The sequence below is a fragment of the Argiope bruennichi genome, chromosome 4, assembly GCF_947563725.1.
Source record: "Argiope bruennichi chromosome 4, qqArgBrue1.1, whole genome shotgun sequence".
NCBI lineage: Eukaryota > Metazoa > Arthropoda > Arachnida > Araneae > Araneidae > Argiope > Argiope bruennichi.
The window spans coordinates 65,173,353-65,187,682 of record NC_079154.1 but is presented as its reverse complement, the minus strand read 5'-3'; the positions used below and the strand labels follow the sequence as shown (position 1 = coordinate 65,187,682).

Below are 14,330 nucleotides of genomic sequence, written 5' to 3'. Positions count from 1 at the left end.
GTCTGCCGGCTTACACTTTCACAAGCATGTAAACATGGTAATTCAAAAACGAATTACATAAAAAATATGAAATTTAGTGTGTGATTTTGTAACTACAGTTGTAACAGAATTTGTACAGTTCTATATCAAATTTTGGTTTCAATCAGTTGGAAATGACGCTTTTAAAACAAAATTCGATTTTGAGGTATTATTAATTGCATGTTAGAGATTAATCGCCAAAGATCACATGATAGATTCAGTAAAAATGCTAAATGAACACCAAAGATTTACTAATTCTTTAATATTGTTCACCATTGTCATGCAATGCATTTTTGACCTTCTCCAAGGTCTTTGAAAGCTTTGGATGGTCCAAGGTCTTATGCAAGTGAAACGGTGTAATGCCTTTATTTGAGAGTTTGAGAGAATGTTTTGTGGAGATAATTCCCGCTGGTTTAACCAGAATTATAAGTCTGTGCCAAAATTTGAACCATATTCTTTGGATCGTATACTCGTTTGATTATCTGCATATGTCTAAGAATGTATGTCAAAAACGTAACAAGTTAATAAAATAAACTTTGATATATTGTTTTTATAGCCATATTGTAGATATATAGGGTGTTCATTAATTGTTGTCGGGGTTTCCGTACCTCATAACTTTCGAATAAAAAATATTACGCAAAAACCGATTACGTATTCGTAAATAACAACTCAAAGAATTTTATTAATGATATTAAAGTGTAAAGCTTGCACAATTTGCACTTTGTAGGCATTCAGCTGAAGGCGATTATGTATTCGTAAATTCGCTGAACAAATTTTGACTCGAATTGAGGATGATGAAAATTACCTTCGGAAATGGTTCTTCAGTGACGAATCCACTTTTCATGTTTCAGAAAAATTGAATAAACATAACTGTAGAATATGGGGCTCAGAGAACCCGCACGATTATCAAAAGTCAAAATTTGTTCAGCGAATTTACGAATACATAATCGCCTTCAGCTGAATGCCTACAAAGTGCAAATTGTGCAAGCTTTACACTTTAATATCATTAATAAAATTCTTTGAGTTGTAATTTACGAATACGTAATCGGTTTTTGCGTAATATTTTTTATTCGAAAGTTATGAGGTACGGAAACCCCGACAACAATTAATGAACACCCTATATATCAAATTTTGAATCTAACTAATGAAAGAGAAAAGATAAAATGCATTTTGGATTCTCTTTATTGCATGAGAAGATAAACATAAAACACATTACATTTTGTACATATACCTGGAGTAGGGTGGAGGGTGAAGAGAGCCCTCCCTCTGGTTGTATCTATTATTAATAACTAATCTAATATGCTGCTTAATTTAATGATGGTTTCAAGTAAATTTTTAACACATATTATTAAAACATTCCTTTTTTATTTCAGGGTCTTATGGGTTAATAACATATTTGACACTTTTGTTCAAGCAACGTGGACTTACATTGGAAGAGATATCATTGATGTACTTATTAGTTAGTGTGACTCAGCTCATATGCAACACACTTTGCGGCATCATGTCAGATAAAATAGGACGACCAAGTATCATATCAGTAATAACATTGGTATCCACCGCAATTGTTGCCTTATGCTTAGCTTTTATTCCTGGAGTAACAAAGCCTACAGTTATCAGCGATCTTCACTGTGGCAAAACTAGTTTGCTACAAATTGAAAGCAATCAAATTTGTGAAGCCACTGACTCATTACAAGCTTGTAGGAAAATATGCACCAAAAGCGATGAATTTCAATGCTGTGACCAGAATTTGGTGCACAAAATTCTGTTGAATGGAACAAACAATCACTCAGAATTCAGTTTTGATTGGTGCTTACAAAATTCAACAGTAGTTTTAATTGCAAATGACACTCATTCTTTGTGTGACATGTACTATAAAAAAGCTTGTGGATCCTTTTGCACAGAAAAAAGACAGGGAAATTCTGAAAGAACAAAGATTGTCATATTGCACGTAATTCTGGCAATAATGCTTCTGACTGCTATAGAAAATATTTTTCGATTTGTTGACATATTGATGGTATCTATGGCAAAATCTCACCAAGCAGAATATGGAAAGCAACAATTTTGGTCCATAGTAGGCACTTTGATTGGACCATCGAGTGCTGCGTATGTGATACACATGACAACCGTTTCAGAAGAAACACCAAACTACACATCTTGTCTATTTTTATTCGCTATTCTCGCAGTAATAACTATTGGAATTGTCTGCACTTTGAAAGCAAGGAGACAAGAACCGGCAAAGAATATGTGGAAAGCGTCGATGACATTGCTGACAGATTTAGACTTCTTATTTTTCACTTTCGTTCTTCTAGTTCTTGGCGGAACGTTTGGATTTCAGTTAAATTTCAAAAATGTATATATGTCAGATATAGGAACACCAACATACCTTATTGGCCTCATGGATACTTTTGCTGGATTATGTGGATTGCCAGTTCTTTTTACCTCAAAATGGCTAACACAGAAAATAGGGAATACTAACATATTCATTCTAGCTCTTTTGGGGTATGCTTTAAAATGTTTAGGATATTCTTTCCTCAAAGTTCCTTGGCCAGCCTTCTTCTTGGAAACGATTACTGCCCTAAGTTACCATCTGCTTTGGGTAGCTGTCATGAACTTTTGTGCCGAAATCTCTCCACACGATATTAAGGACTCGGTAGTTGTTTTCGCTGGCACTCTTCACTTCTCAATAGGTAACTATGAAATTCTTATTATCAAGTTTATGGATATCTAATCATCTGGATATGTTGAATTTTCTTTTAGAAGTTTTCAAATAAAACGTTTGTATATTTCTCGTTTGAATGTTTGGTTCATGGATAAATCTAAAAGAATTCCGAACGAAGTGATTGAGGGGCAATAAGAAAAAAATTTCGCTGATTTTTATTTTCTTGAATATAATTCCCTTAATATTCAAGAATAAAATTTTATAATGATTTGAAAATTTTATCTCAAAATTTTTCTGAATCTCCATGTCTATGTTTTAGATTTTCAAGTGTTTTGGAAAATTTTTTTGAAATTATGCTTGTCTATGTGAACACGTTAATTAAAAGGATTTGACGAACTGAATTTGGTGTACAGCATTTACACAAACTTAAATTGATTTATAGAAAAAACGATTTGTGGGAATTTTGTTTGTTTATGTGTGTAGTACATGTGAAGGTAATAATTCAAAAGTGCAATTAGTTGGATGAATAAAAATTAGCTATGATTCCATCTTCAAAATTTTAAATCTTTGCTAAAATTTGGACCAAATCCGAATATTTGGTTGACTTTCTGCCAATTGGTTCATTTGTTAAAACTAGAATTTAAATACAGAATATGGATGGATGCAATAGATGATTTTTAATTTGTGATTTTTGTATCTAGACTATAAATGTATGCCAAATTTGGGTTACAATCTATTAACAAATAGATTCTCTGCCTACTTGTTGATTATTTTCCTTAACATAAAACACATCATATTGTAGAATTATACAAGAAAGTAGGTGAGATAACATTCTCTTTGGTTGTTAAATAGACACTTTTTATTGGCTTGACAATGAATAACTTTCTTAAATAATAAATATTCTTGAACCACTGGCTTTTCATAGGTATTTTTAATCTATTAGTTTTAATGAATAACTTTACGTATTTGTATAAGTATTAATTTATGAGATATCGCATTTAAATATGGGGAGCATGATTAAATTTTTAAGATAAGCATCTCATCATGAAATTGCAAGCTCTGAAGGATCTGTCACAGTTTTACAGAAAGGGAGAAGCTACTAAAGGGTAAAATAAAATTTTCTAAATTACTAAAAAGCACTTTTAAAGTCTTTGAATTTCTGCATATTTATAGTGTAGTTTTATTGCATAATTACGGATTCCTTTTTGATATAGATTGATTTCAATTTGTGAAACATGAAAGATAAATTTTTAACCATCCGAAAAAGTTTCGTTTATAACAGCTATTAGCAATGAATTGCCAAATTTGGAACCAGTTACTTTGCAAAATAATTTAGTTCCGGAAATTTGCTGTAATAACTTTCGATGATATGTTTGGGCTTGCAATTTAATGTTTATAGTTTGACTTGTTTCATGTTGAAAAGGATGAATATTTTAAACTGACAACATTCCTTTTTTTTCCTATTGTGACCGATTTTTAAAGCTTGTGTGTATGTAATATGATATACGGTATTTCAATATTTTCAGGACTTATCTATCAGTTAAGCGATTAATTTAATAAAGTTTTAATTCCAAGCTAGGAAGAACATCTAATTATGAATTCGAAAAAATGTTATTGTGATTTTACGATATTTATAACTATATATTGTAAATAAAAGACTGAAAAATAGAAAAAATGTTTAAAAAAACTCTTAAAAAATTCCTTTAATAAAATTTGTTTTAAAAAATGATACCATCTTAAAAACAAATATAATTTTTATTACCATTATTTTCTTTCAAATTCATATCAACATTATAAGTTATAATGCTGCATTTTTGCTAATTAAATAATTCGGCATTGGAAAGAAAGCCAGTATGTGACGAACATATTTGTGTTGTTTTGCATTTGAATATAGTTTTCTCCATTTGTTTGTACTTAGATTTAAGTTCCTTTATTCATTTATTTCATCTGTGTTTTCTATTTAGCTATATCACAAACAACAAATAAATTTAAAATTCAAATTGATTCAGCAGCTCTCAGAATACCACATGCTATATTTTAAATCATGCATCTTTTTTTCATGAATTTGTTCACTATATTGTAAGCTCTCGAATGTAAACATTTTGAATAGCCGCGATATTGTGGTATCTTTTATCAAATAGTGAACATCAAAACTGTTGAAGTCAAAATGATCTCATAAAGTAGGCATCTCTATCGACTTATACTGAAGTACATCCAAGAACCATCTTTTTTGTTTAAATTCGCTGTATTTCATGTATTAAAACATAATTATTCGTACTATTTTACGCTTCGGAACCGGAGGGTTTCAGGTTCGTGACCCAATTCCACCGAAGAACTGTCGTGTAAGGGGGTCTGTTGCACGTTAAATCCGTCATGACCAAACGTCCTCCAGCTGGTGTGGTGTGGAGAGGGGGGTGCCAGCTCAGGTGTCGTCCTCGTCATCTGACCACGGTTCAAAATTACGAGGTCCGTCCCAAAATAGCCCTAGTGTTGCTTCAAACGGGACGTTAATATAACTAAAAACTAAAAATCGTACTATTTTACAAAAGAAAAAAAGAACTACGAAATCTTTTATATAAGTTTTTAAAAAGTATTTTAAGACTCTGGATAATAATGTCTATTGATTAATCAGAAATATAACAAATAAAAATGTTTAGCATAACTACTTGATTTCTAAAAAGAAAATGCGTGCAAATGCAAAAGATTTCATTGGGTTTTTATTAAATACTTTTGATTTCACTTAACTTATATCAAGTTTATAGTGATGGAATTGTATAATTGATTTTTCATTCACTTCTTTATAGGCTAGGGTTTTAAAATATGAAAAAATTATTATTTCTCAATGACAAACGCCATTTTATAGATATCAGAACATTGGGATAATTTTGAACCTGATGATTTAATGGTATCCAAAAGTTTTGATAGCACTAAATAATATCAGATTTTCGATATACTACAACCTTGAACTAGATAGTATTTAGCATAACTAATAACATAATATTGTCAGAACTTATAATTGATCAATCTAATTAAAGCTTCATTACACATTAGGGGCGCCACCAAGTAGTGAATTTTAAAAACGATTTCAATTTATTATAATGAATCTAAAATTGAAGATTAAAAAAAAATAGAAAATGGTTAAATAAAAGGAATTTCTATTTTTTTTTATCACTCTGATAAAAGTGTGCTTTTAAAAAATGATCTTTTTCACACATTTTTTTGTATAAATTGAAGAATCAAATCAAACCAGTTAATACTTTAAAAAAAGTGTTGTGATGTCACTTCACGTCATTAAGTAAACTATTTCTTTGTTGACAGAATCACGAACAACAAGTTTTAAAAGATTTCATTTAAACTAAATACAATCAATAATTCTGGCGAACAACAAGTTGATCATCAAAGGCGACGAGTAAGAAATAAATTTGGGTCTTCTCACCCCCCCCCCCCCGCCCTCAAAGCTTCCTCGTGATGAAAAATGACCGATGCACTGCTAATCTAAAGATTTATTACATTATTTATTATCTCGATTTGTTTTCAGAAGAAAGTTCGTTGAGCACGTATGCAGTCTCAATATATAGCACAATATACCTTCAGGCAAGAGGGAAAAAGCAGCGCAGTTAGACGTATCTTTCATATATATCATACATAACTTTTTTAAGAAATTCTGGAATTTGATATTGGACGTTATGAAAACTACGTGTAAACATGAAATCACGTTGGATATGATTTACAGTTCTTTATATGAACAAAAGTACCACAGAAACTGTTTCATTAAAGTAAAAAGGACTTAGAGTTCGCAATTGTTTTATTTACAGCAAATTTTTTTTAACGAATCAAGACAGTTGAAAATATTAGTTAGATGCAAATCAATGACACTAGTCTCATCTCGACTTTCATATTTACACAGTTTTGTATTTTTATGTTAAACTTAGCAACAGTGAAAAAATATATTTCTTCTTCCAATTTATTGCTTAACAAAACTGCAGCAAGATACCTGTAAACTGCTTGCAGGTATCTTGCTGCATTTTCGAGTTCTTGTATTCAAATGCAGAGGAATAGATAAATCAACAGGTATTCAATCCTTTCAAGGATTTGGTTTAAATTTTGAAACAGATTTATGATTTTGTTGATAAAACTTTATGCAACTTTTCATCCTCTTAAATAATAAAGTTCTTGATTTATCTTGTTTACAGCTACTAATATGTTTCCGGACTTCCAGAGGTCTGAAACAGGGAGATTCATCAAATATCGATATCGAATTTTTGACTATAATGATATGTTCTAAATGTTTTTTTTTTTTTTTTTTTTTTTACATTTCGTATAAGAGAAAATAAAATGTCGATAGTTTAAGGATATAAACCTAATTATAAAATGCATACTGTTCAGAGGGGTCATAAGAAAAGTAAATTTGTGGAGGTAATTCGGACATGAGGAACTGAATGACACATAAAAAAGAGAGAGAAAATATTAGAAAGAACTATCTAGTTAAAATTGATTGGATTTCGCGATCATTCCATATCACGTATAACGTTTCACAAAAGGTCGCAAATCATGTTTATTGACCTTGATGACACTCCACATTCCAAAGGATTAGGAAATGATTAAACGGGCAATTGGGACGAGTTCACATCCACCTTCTAGAAAGATTCTATGCACTCACATACAAAAAAAAAAAAAAAAAAATCACAATATGAGCATCTTAGTTAAGAGAAATAACAAGTGAAGTTCTCGTGCCCTGGATTAAAGGACACTCGGGAGTACTATAGAGCAAATTTGTTGATCAGTTAGGCTGCTTTTGATAAAGCAATACTCTACAAGATCGATCTCCCTGAATTATACATTAAAAATATCTTGGGGGGGGGGGAGAGAATCTTCCCTTTTTTTTTGAAGTCCCCTTGGGGGCGCTGTCACTTCGTAATTGAGAATGAGAAGCTTCCGGTATGGTGGTTCGCACCCTTGTGGGCGCACGAAAAGGTGGGTGTCTGGCTCCTCCTATCTATGACGGGACATATTTCCTTTGGGAAGAGTTGTACCTTGATCGGTGAGGGACCTTAGGACTCATCCACAGTTCCCGCCAGTGTTGCTGTTGCGGCAGTCAGGTTATTCAGATTTTTCCGTGGGCCTTCCAGCGGGTCGGAGTAGCTAGGTTTGTGGTTTCCTCTTTTGTAGGAAATATGGAATCTCTTGGTGAAGGGGGCATCAAATATTTCTATTCGTATCCCAGTTTAATTTTAATTGAGTCTCTTTCAGTTCAAAATTTAATCATATTACCATAGGATATAGTCATTGATGAGCTATCTCTACAGATTTGTATTATACTCTCATGGGTTTTGCATCTGTGGAAACCGAAGTGATCCAGATAACACAGTTAGTTTCTACCCTATAATATGAACCTTTCATTTCACCAAGCACAACATTGGAAAATTATAAATCTCTTGTCAAAATATTGCTCAAAATAAAAGATCGTGGCATGAATATTGAAGCTTCTAAAGCTTCTACAAGATTAGAAGAAGATAACATCATTGAATAAGAAAGATTTTAAATTCTTCATCAACCACTAAAACATACATAGTAGACACAATGTATGTTAATCTCTCTTTATCTTACAACGTATATCCTGTATTCTTCTTTTTGTCGAGAGGATGTTGTTGAACCATAAATTTTTTTAAGTTGGATCTATGCGGGTAATTTAATAACAATGAGAAAGCACAATGCAATATAATTCACAGTACGAAAGTCATAAATAATAAAACATTAAAAATCCCAGAATGTGAGAAATTATCTGTTGCTCAAGAATCGCGAAAAGGTAAATCCAACAATTAATGTTTCCCCAGGAAGAAACATAAATTATGATAATATCGCCTCCAACTTAACAAAAATCCCAGATTTGAAAGAAAATTTCTATGCTTTTGGATCGTCTACTAAACAAAGAAGAATTCTTTTGAGAACTATTGATTATATAGATTTAAGGATAGCCGCTGGAGAGGAGAGATGAAAATCTGCAAAACGGTCAGCATTATCAAGTTCCATATATGCTTCGTTCGAGGAATTCATAATTTCAATTGAAAATATTTTTAATTGATTCAAACAATACAAAATTTTATTTTTTACTTCATTTGAAGCTTTTTATCAATTTAAAAATTACTTTTAATAATTAAGAAATTAGCAACTGGGTCATCTTCCTTACATCATATTATTTGTTGCTAATATATAAAAGGTGTCCTCTCTAATTAGGACATCACAATTAGAATAGACGTTTTCTGTATATTGGTGACATGTGAGAAAGATCAAAGTATTGATCGAGTTCGTAGAAGGGCAGTTAAGCTCGTAAGAGAATGGAAAGGGGGGTGATGTTGCCTCATAATTTCTATACGATTGAAAATAAGATCCTAATACAAACTGGACGATTTATCGCCTTATCACAAGAAAAATTCTTATACTGAAACTTTTATGTTAGCTGCATCTCTGAGCAATTACGCATAAAAAATAATTAAAAAAAACAACCTCGAGATCTTTTATTCCTAATTTCGACAGTTTTTGAAAAAATACATATGACACCTCGTTGAAAAGCTCACATATACTGCATTTTTTTTCAACTATCCTTTAACTTCGTAACTCCAATTCTTAAGAAATTAGAAGAAAAAACGGGGAAGAATTAGTTTTCTTTTTTTCCCCGATAAACGGAATTACTGTTCTTTCCGGTTAAAAATATGTTGCTTTTAATTTTCAAAATGTGTTCTATATCCAATTTTTGAATTGAAGACCAAAATTATAATTAATTTTGCTTTCTCATAATAATTTTGTTTAATAATGATATTTTATATTCTTTAATGGAGATTATTAAAACAAATATTTTATAATATATTTCATGTATTCAGTTAATTTATAAAAAAAATTAGAGTTTCTTCAAGAGTTAAGGATAAAGCTAAAATCTTAATAGATGGAAAATTAAATCGAATTCTCTTTAAATTCTTGTTATCAGAAAAATAGCAGATAGCATTTCTTACTGTTGAAGTACATAAAAACTTCCTTTAATTCTACTCTAATTTTATGGACATATTTGCTGAACAAAATATCCATAAAGTTACAGTTTCTTTATTTTTCACTTATTTTTTCTTGGTGAGCTATGAACAATGAATATTGTATCAATCAAATAATCATAATGCTAAGGAACAAATTCTCTAAAGGAACTGATTAATAAAAATTGAAATTATTGAAAAAATTGTCGAAAACTTGAGAGAAAAAGCAAATTAAATTAATTATTTTCATTTTTTTTCTCCCTAGGAGTGGCATGTGGAAGTACAATCGGTGGTTTACTGATGGGATCTTATGGCGGGAGTTTCGCCTTCCGAGTCATAGCTGCAGTGGATTTTGTAGCTGCAATCATATACAGCATCTTCATATACAGCAAGAGGCTAAAAAGCAAAAAAATTCTAGAGATTTCATAATAGTTCAAGTTAAGTTATGATTTTAAATGTGCCTGAAAAACTTTTATGACCTTAGAATATCAAAAGAAATTAGGTCAGCGTTTATCACGATTATTTTTCCTTCCAAACACAATAATTGCTTTCAGCGATGGTAAGACGTTCCTGTTAAGGATGTACAATTTGTAGCAGAGTTTCCATTTAAATGAAATGTTAAAGAAATTAGTATTCAATTAAGATCAAATTTTTATGATTTCTATATCTTTCAAGAAAGAAACTGCTTTGGAGGATGATAGTTTTCCTCTTAAAAATTATACGTCGTAAAACATTTCCAAAGGTTGGTTTCATATATTTCAATGTAATAACGCCAATTTTTCTATTTTTAACGAAAAAAATTTTAATCGATCACCAGATATGGAGAGACATTGTTTTTGTACAGCAGACAACATTTTTATCTAATACCGTTTCAGGAACATACAAATGCAACAAACTTTTAGTTATAAACATTTTTTCGTTTATATTATTATGTTCAATCTTCAAATTTTGACATTTTATTGTGAATTTTTATTGTCAAGTAATTTAGATATGTGCACCGAAATTCCCCCCTCCCCAAGACTCATTCGAATTCTTTTTATCAACTATTAATATTATTTTCGACAATCACGATTCTGTGAGCTTCCTAACTGTAGTAACATAAGGGAATGAACTGATTTTCCTTAAGAAGTTATAAAGCATTATCTGTAACTAAAGTTTTGCACTACATGACTGTCGCAGAGTTTTGACTAGTATGATTTTTATGATTTACATCTTGTGAATCATCATGTCAAAGCTTTTCTAATGATTTTATTGAAGCCAAACATCATCAATTCAAATTGAGTGATTGTCATATAACGATCTTTTAGTAAATAGTGAACCAAAGGCTGCCATTGTCAGCGAATTGTGAAGAAGTACAGTTAAAGTCTCTAGAAAATTTGACGTAAGAATGGGGTATTAGACGTTTCATATTTTCGATTCATGTGATCAGAACATATAATCTGAAGCACCAGAAAATCTGATTACTGAGCTTTCAATGAACTTGGAATAACGAGTATTGATGTCAGTTCAAGTATGGGAAAAGAAAAGGAGGAATGTTTAAAAAAGAATGGAAAGCGTTAGACTTCATCAAGACGACCCCCCCCCCCTGGTGACATCTCTTAATTGAGGATAAGAAGCTTCCAGCATGTGATTGGGTCTCACCGCCCTGGTAGGTACACAAAAAAGGCGGGAGTATGGCTCCACCCATCGATGACGGGACGTACTTCCAAAGGAAGAGGCCGATGATGGCCCTTAGGACTTAACCACAGTTCCAGCCACTATTTTGCTGTTGTGGTGGTTCGTCCATTCAGATTTTTCCGTGTGCCTTCCGACGATTGGAGTAGCCAGTTTAAGTTTCATCAAGACGGGCAATCAAATCGAAACAACCTAGGCAACTTTCCATCGACATAATTCTTCTTCAATGCAATTTCCATTTATGCAGTGACTCACGGGAGCTCCAGTGGGTCACGTCTATACACGGTCAATTCAAGGAAGGATGCCTTCTTTCAACTCCTTACAACAGACCTTTCACCTAGTGATTTAATGGTGTTGATAACTTGAAAAAAGTTTTGAGAATGCTAGGATTTCCATCGAATGTGAACGTGAAAGATGGTTCTAAAATTTCTCTCAGAATGGCCACAGCAACGTTGTTGTTCACTTGCTATTCGTTGTGATAAATATCTCGCGAGTTTCAGTAAATATTTCGAGCTATAATGATGTTTTCTGTTCCTGCCCCGATGGCTGAACTATTGAACGACGCATGAGACATTTTTTCGAAATTAAAAAAATTGGTTCTGAAATAATATGTATTTTCTTTTATTGTCACAATAAAATCCTTACAATTTTGGCTATTTTTCCAAATATAATCTTTATTAATTAGATTTTAAACATGAATATTCTATTGAATGGAATCAATTCATAATGACGTGAAACACATCAAATGCGCAATTCCCTTTTAATAATGAAATTCAATGCACAATTTGTTGTACAATGTACAACAATTTACTTCAATGTACAACTACTGAAAGACACAGTCAACAAATGTGAAAATATGTAAATTGATGCTAGATACTGTATGACATGAATACTTATATTTGTCACATTACTGTGGCAATATATTTATTGATTTCATTTCTTTTAAAGTACTGCTATGAAATTAGATTATTAATAGATTTATAACATTAATACTGTTTCATTAATAGAATCATTCATCTGGCAGTGAATTTGAGAAATAAAAGAGCACAGGCACTCATAATAAATATAATATTGAATCTTTACATATATTTAAAAGCTAAAAATATTTTAAAAGTCAAATATAACAAATATATTAAAAGAATACAGTGTTTTTAAGAAATACAAACTTTTAAAAAAAGTATTTTTTTTTTTATAAAAGCATTAAAATGGGAAGAATAATTTCATTTTCATTCCAATCTGAAATTGTAAAATGAAATCAACACTATAAGTAAATTAAACTATTCTAATTATTAACATTCATTAAAAATTAAAGAGTATTATGAATGTGATTAAAATTTTAATTTCCACAAGAAATTTTTTATAACCGATTTACGCTTTTATAATTTTATTTTGTCACCCATATTAGTAATATAAATATTTTCAAATTTTTAATATGCTAATAAAAGCATTAAATATTTTTTTTTATTTTTATTTAAAGATAGATAAATAGCAATAACTATATAGGATAAACCTTTATACCACTTTAATATAGGTGAAAATAAAGAACTTAGAAGTCTTTCGTGGAAGAAACATTGGAAGATAAAACACCATTGCATGTTGTTTTGATCTTTGATACTTTTTTTATATTCTTTTCTACGCACGAATAAAAGCGTGCTTATTATTATTATTATTTTATTTTCTTATTTTAACCTTGAATTTAGTACAATGATAGTGCACTTGTTCAATAATACAATAACTAACACTCCTTTTTACATTTATTTTATTATTTGTTTTCAATATAATTGCTGAATAACTTTGGTGCTGTAAATCTTTCTTTTTTTTTGCCACGTTTACTATTGTCTTTTATAATGCCCAGTCATATTCACTATTGTCTCTTTTGTCATATATTTTATATCACTTTGCAATTCTACAAAATATATGTAAAGCTCAGTTATTTTGTTCATTTATTTTTTCTTATATAAAAATAATTCATTAATATTTATATTGAGAATGTTTATTAGACTTATTTTATTACTACAAAAATATTTTATACGTTAAGATGTTCATCATTTTATGATTAGCAACATCAAATAGTTTCTTTTGTTTATTTAATTTTTTTAAAGTTGAAGAATCTAGTTTTTATTAAAAATGTTAGGCATAAATGACTTGCTTATTTTTTTATTTATTTGAAATTCTAAAAACTTCTCTCCCAATATCAATCATTCCTATAAAGCCACGTGCTCCCTTCTTTCTTAACACCAGAACAGCGACAATTAAAGTCATGAAACTGGTATCTGGATAACGTAAAGTTACCATACTTTATAAGACATCTAGTTGCAAAATTCATAGTTAGCATTCATATCTTAAAAACAATAGAAGGCATGGGAAATAGCCAAGTAATTGCAAAGTTGTAGTGCCTTAACGATTTAGCATGAAAAAATATTTTCCACATGTTAATTAGAAGAACAGGAAGCATGAAATACACAATTATTTGTTTAGGATTTCCAAAACTTTGATGCCATGACTAGACTGTTTGCCATCATCTTATAAGGGATAATTTGAAACGATACATGTGAAGCAACTTTATCATGCTCCTATCAAATTAATGTTTTTTACAGGCATATTATGAACACTCGAGATATACTTTTTGCGTAATGAAATGCCTAATGAGAGAACACTTGTATAATAAAATTACCTTTTCTTGCAAAGTGGTGAAATTAATTGCGATATTCGCCTATTTTTCTAGACTGAAAGTTCTTTCAAAATCTTATTTTGTGGTATATTTAAAAAATAAAAGGTGGTAAAGTGGTAAGCGGGACAGCCAACCATTGATGTCATATCTAGTTATTGAGAACTTTCATATGAAATAAAAATTTGAGAAATCGATACAGCGTTTTTGGTTAGAAGATTTTGTTAAACTTTCCCTGCGAAAAAAATTTATAATGAAGGGATATTTTTTAAATTTCTGTCGAAATCGAAAT

At 30.6% G+C, this 14,330-nt stretch overlaps 1 protein-coding gene across 2 annotated transcripts in view; it reads left to right on the top strand.

Annotated features, from left to right (window-relative positions):
- Positions 1–12,616, top strand: part of LOC129965459 (major facilitator superfamily domain-containing protein 6-like protein A) — a 35,828-nt gene extending 23,212 nt beyond the window's left edge. For both annotated transcript variants that reach the window (XM_056079342.1, XM_056079341.1), the window contains 2 exons: positions 1,392–2,705; positions 9,962–12,616. In XM_056079342.1, coding sequence (XP_055935317.1) covers positions 1,392–2,705; positions 9,962–10,125 — 1,478 coding nt within the window. In that variant the 3' untranslated portion in view covers positions 10,126–12,616. The remainder of the gene's footprint in view (positions 1–1,391; positions 2,706–9,961) is intronic.
- The last annotated feature ends 1,714 nt before the right edge of the window (positions 12,617–14,330 follow it).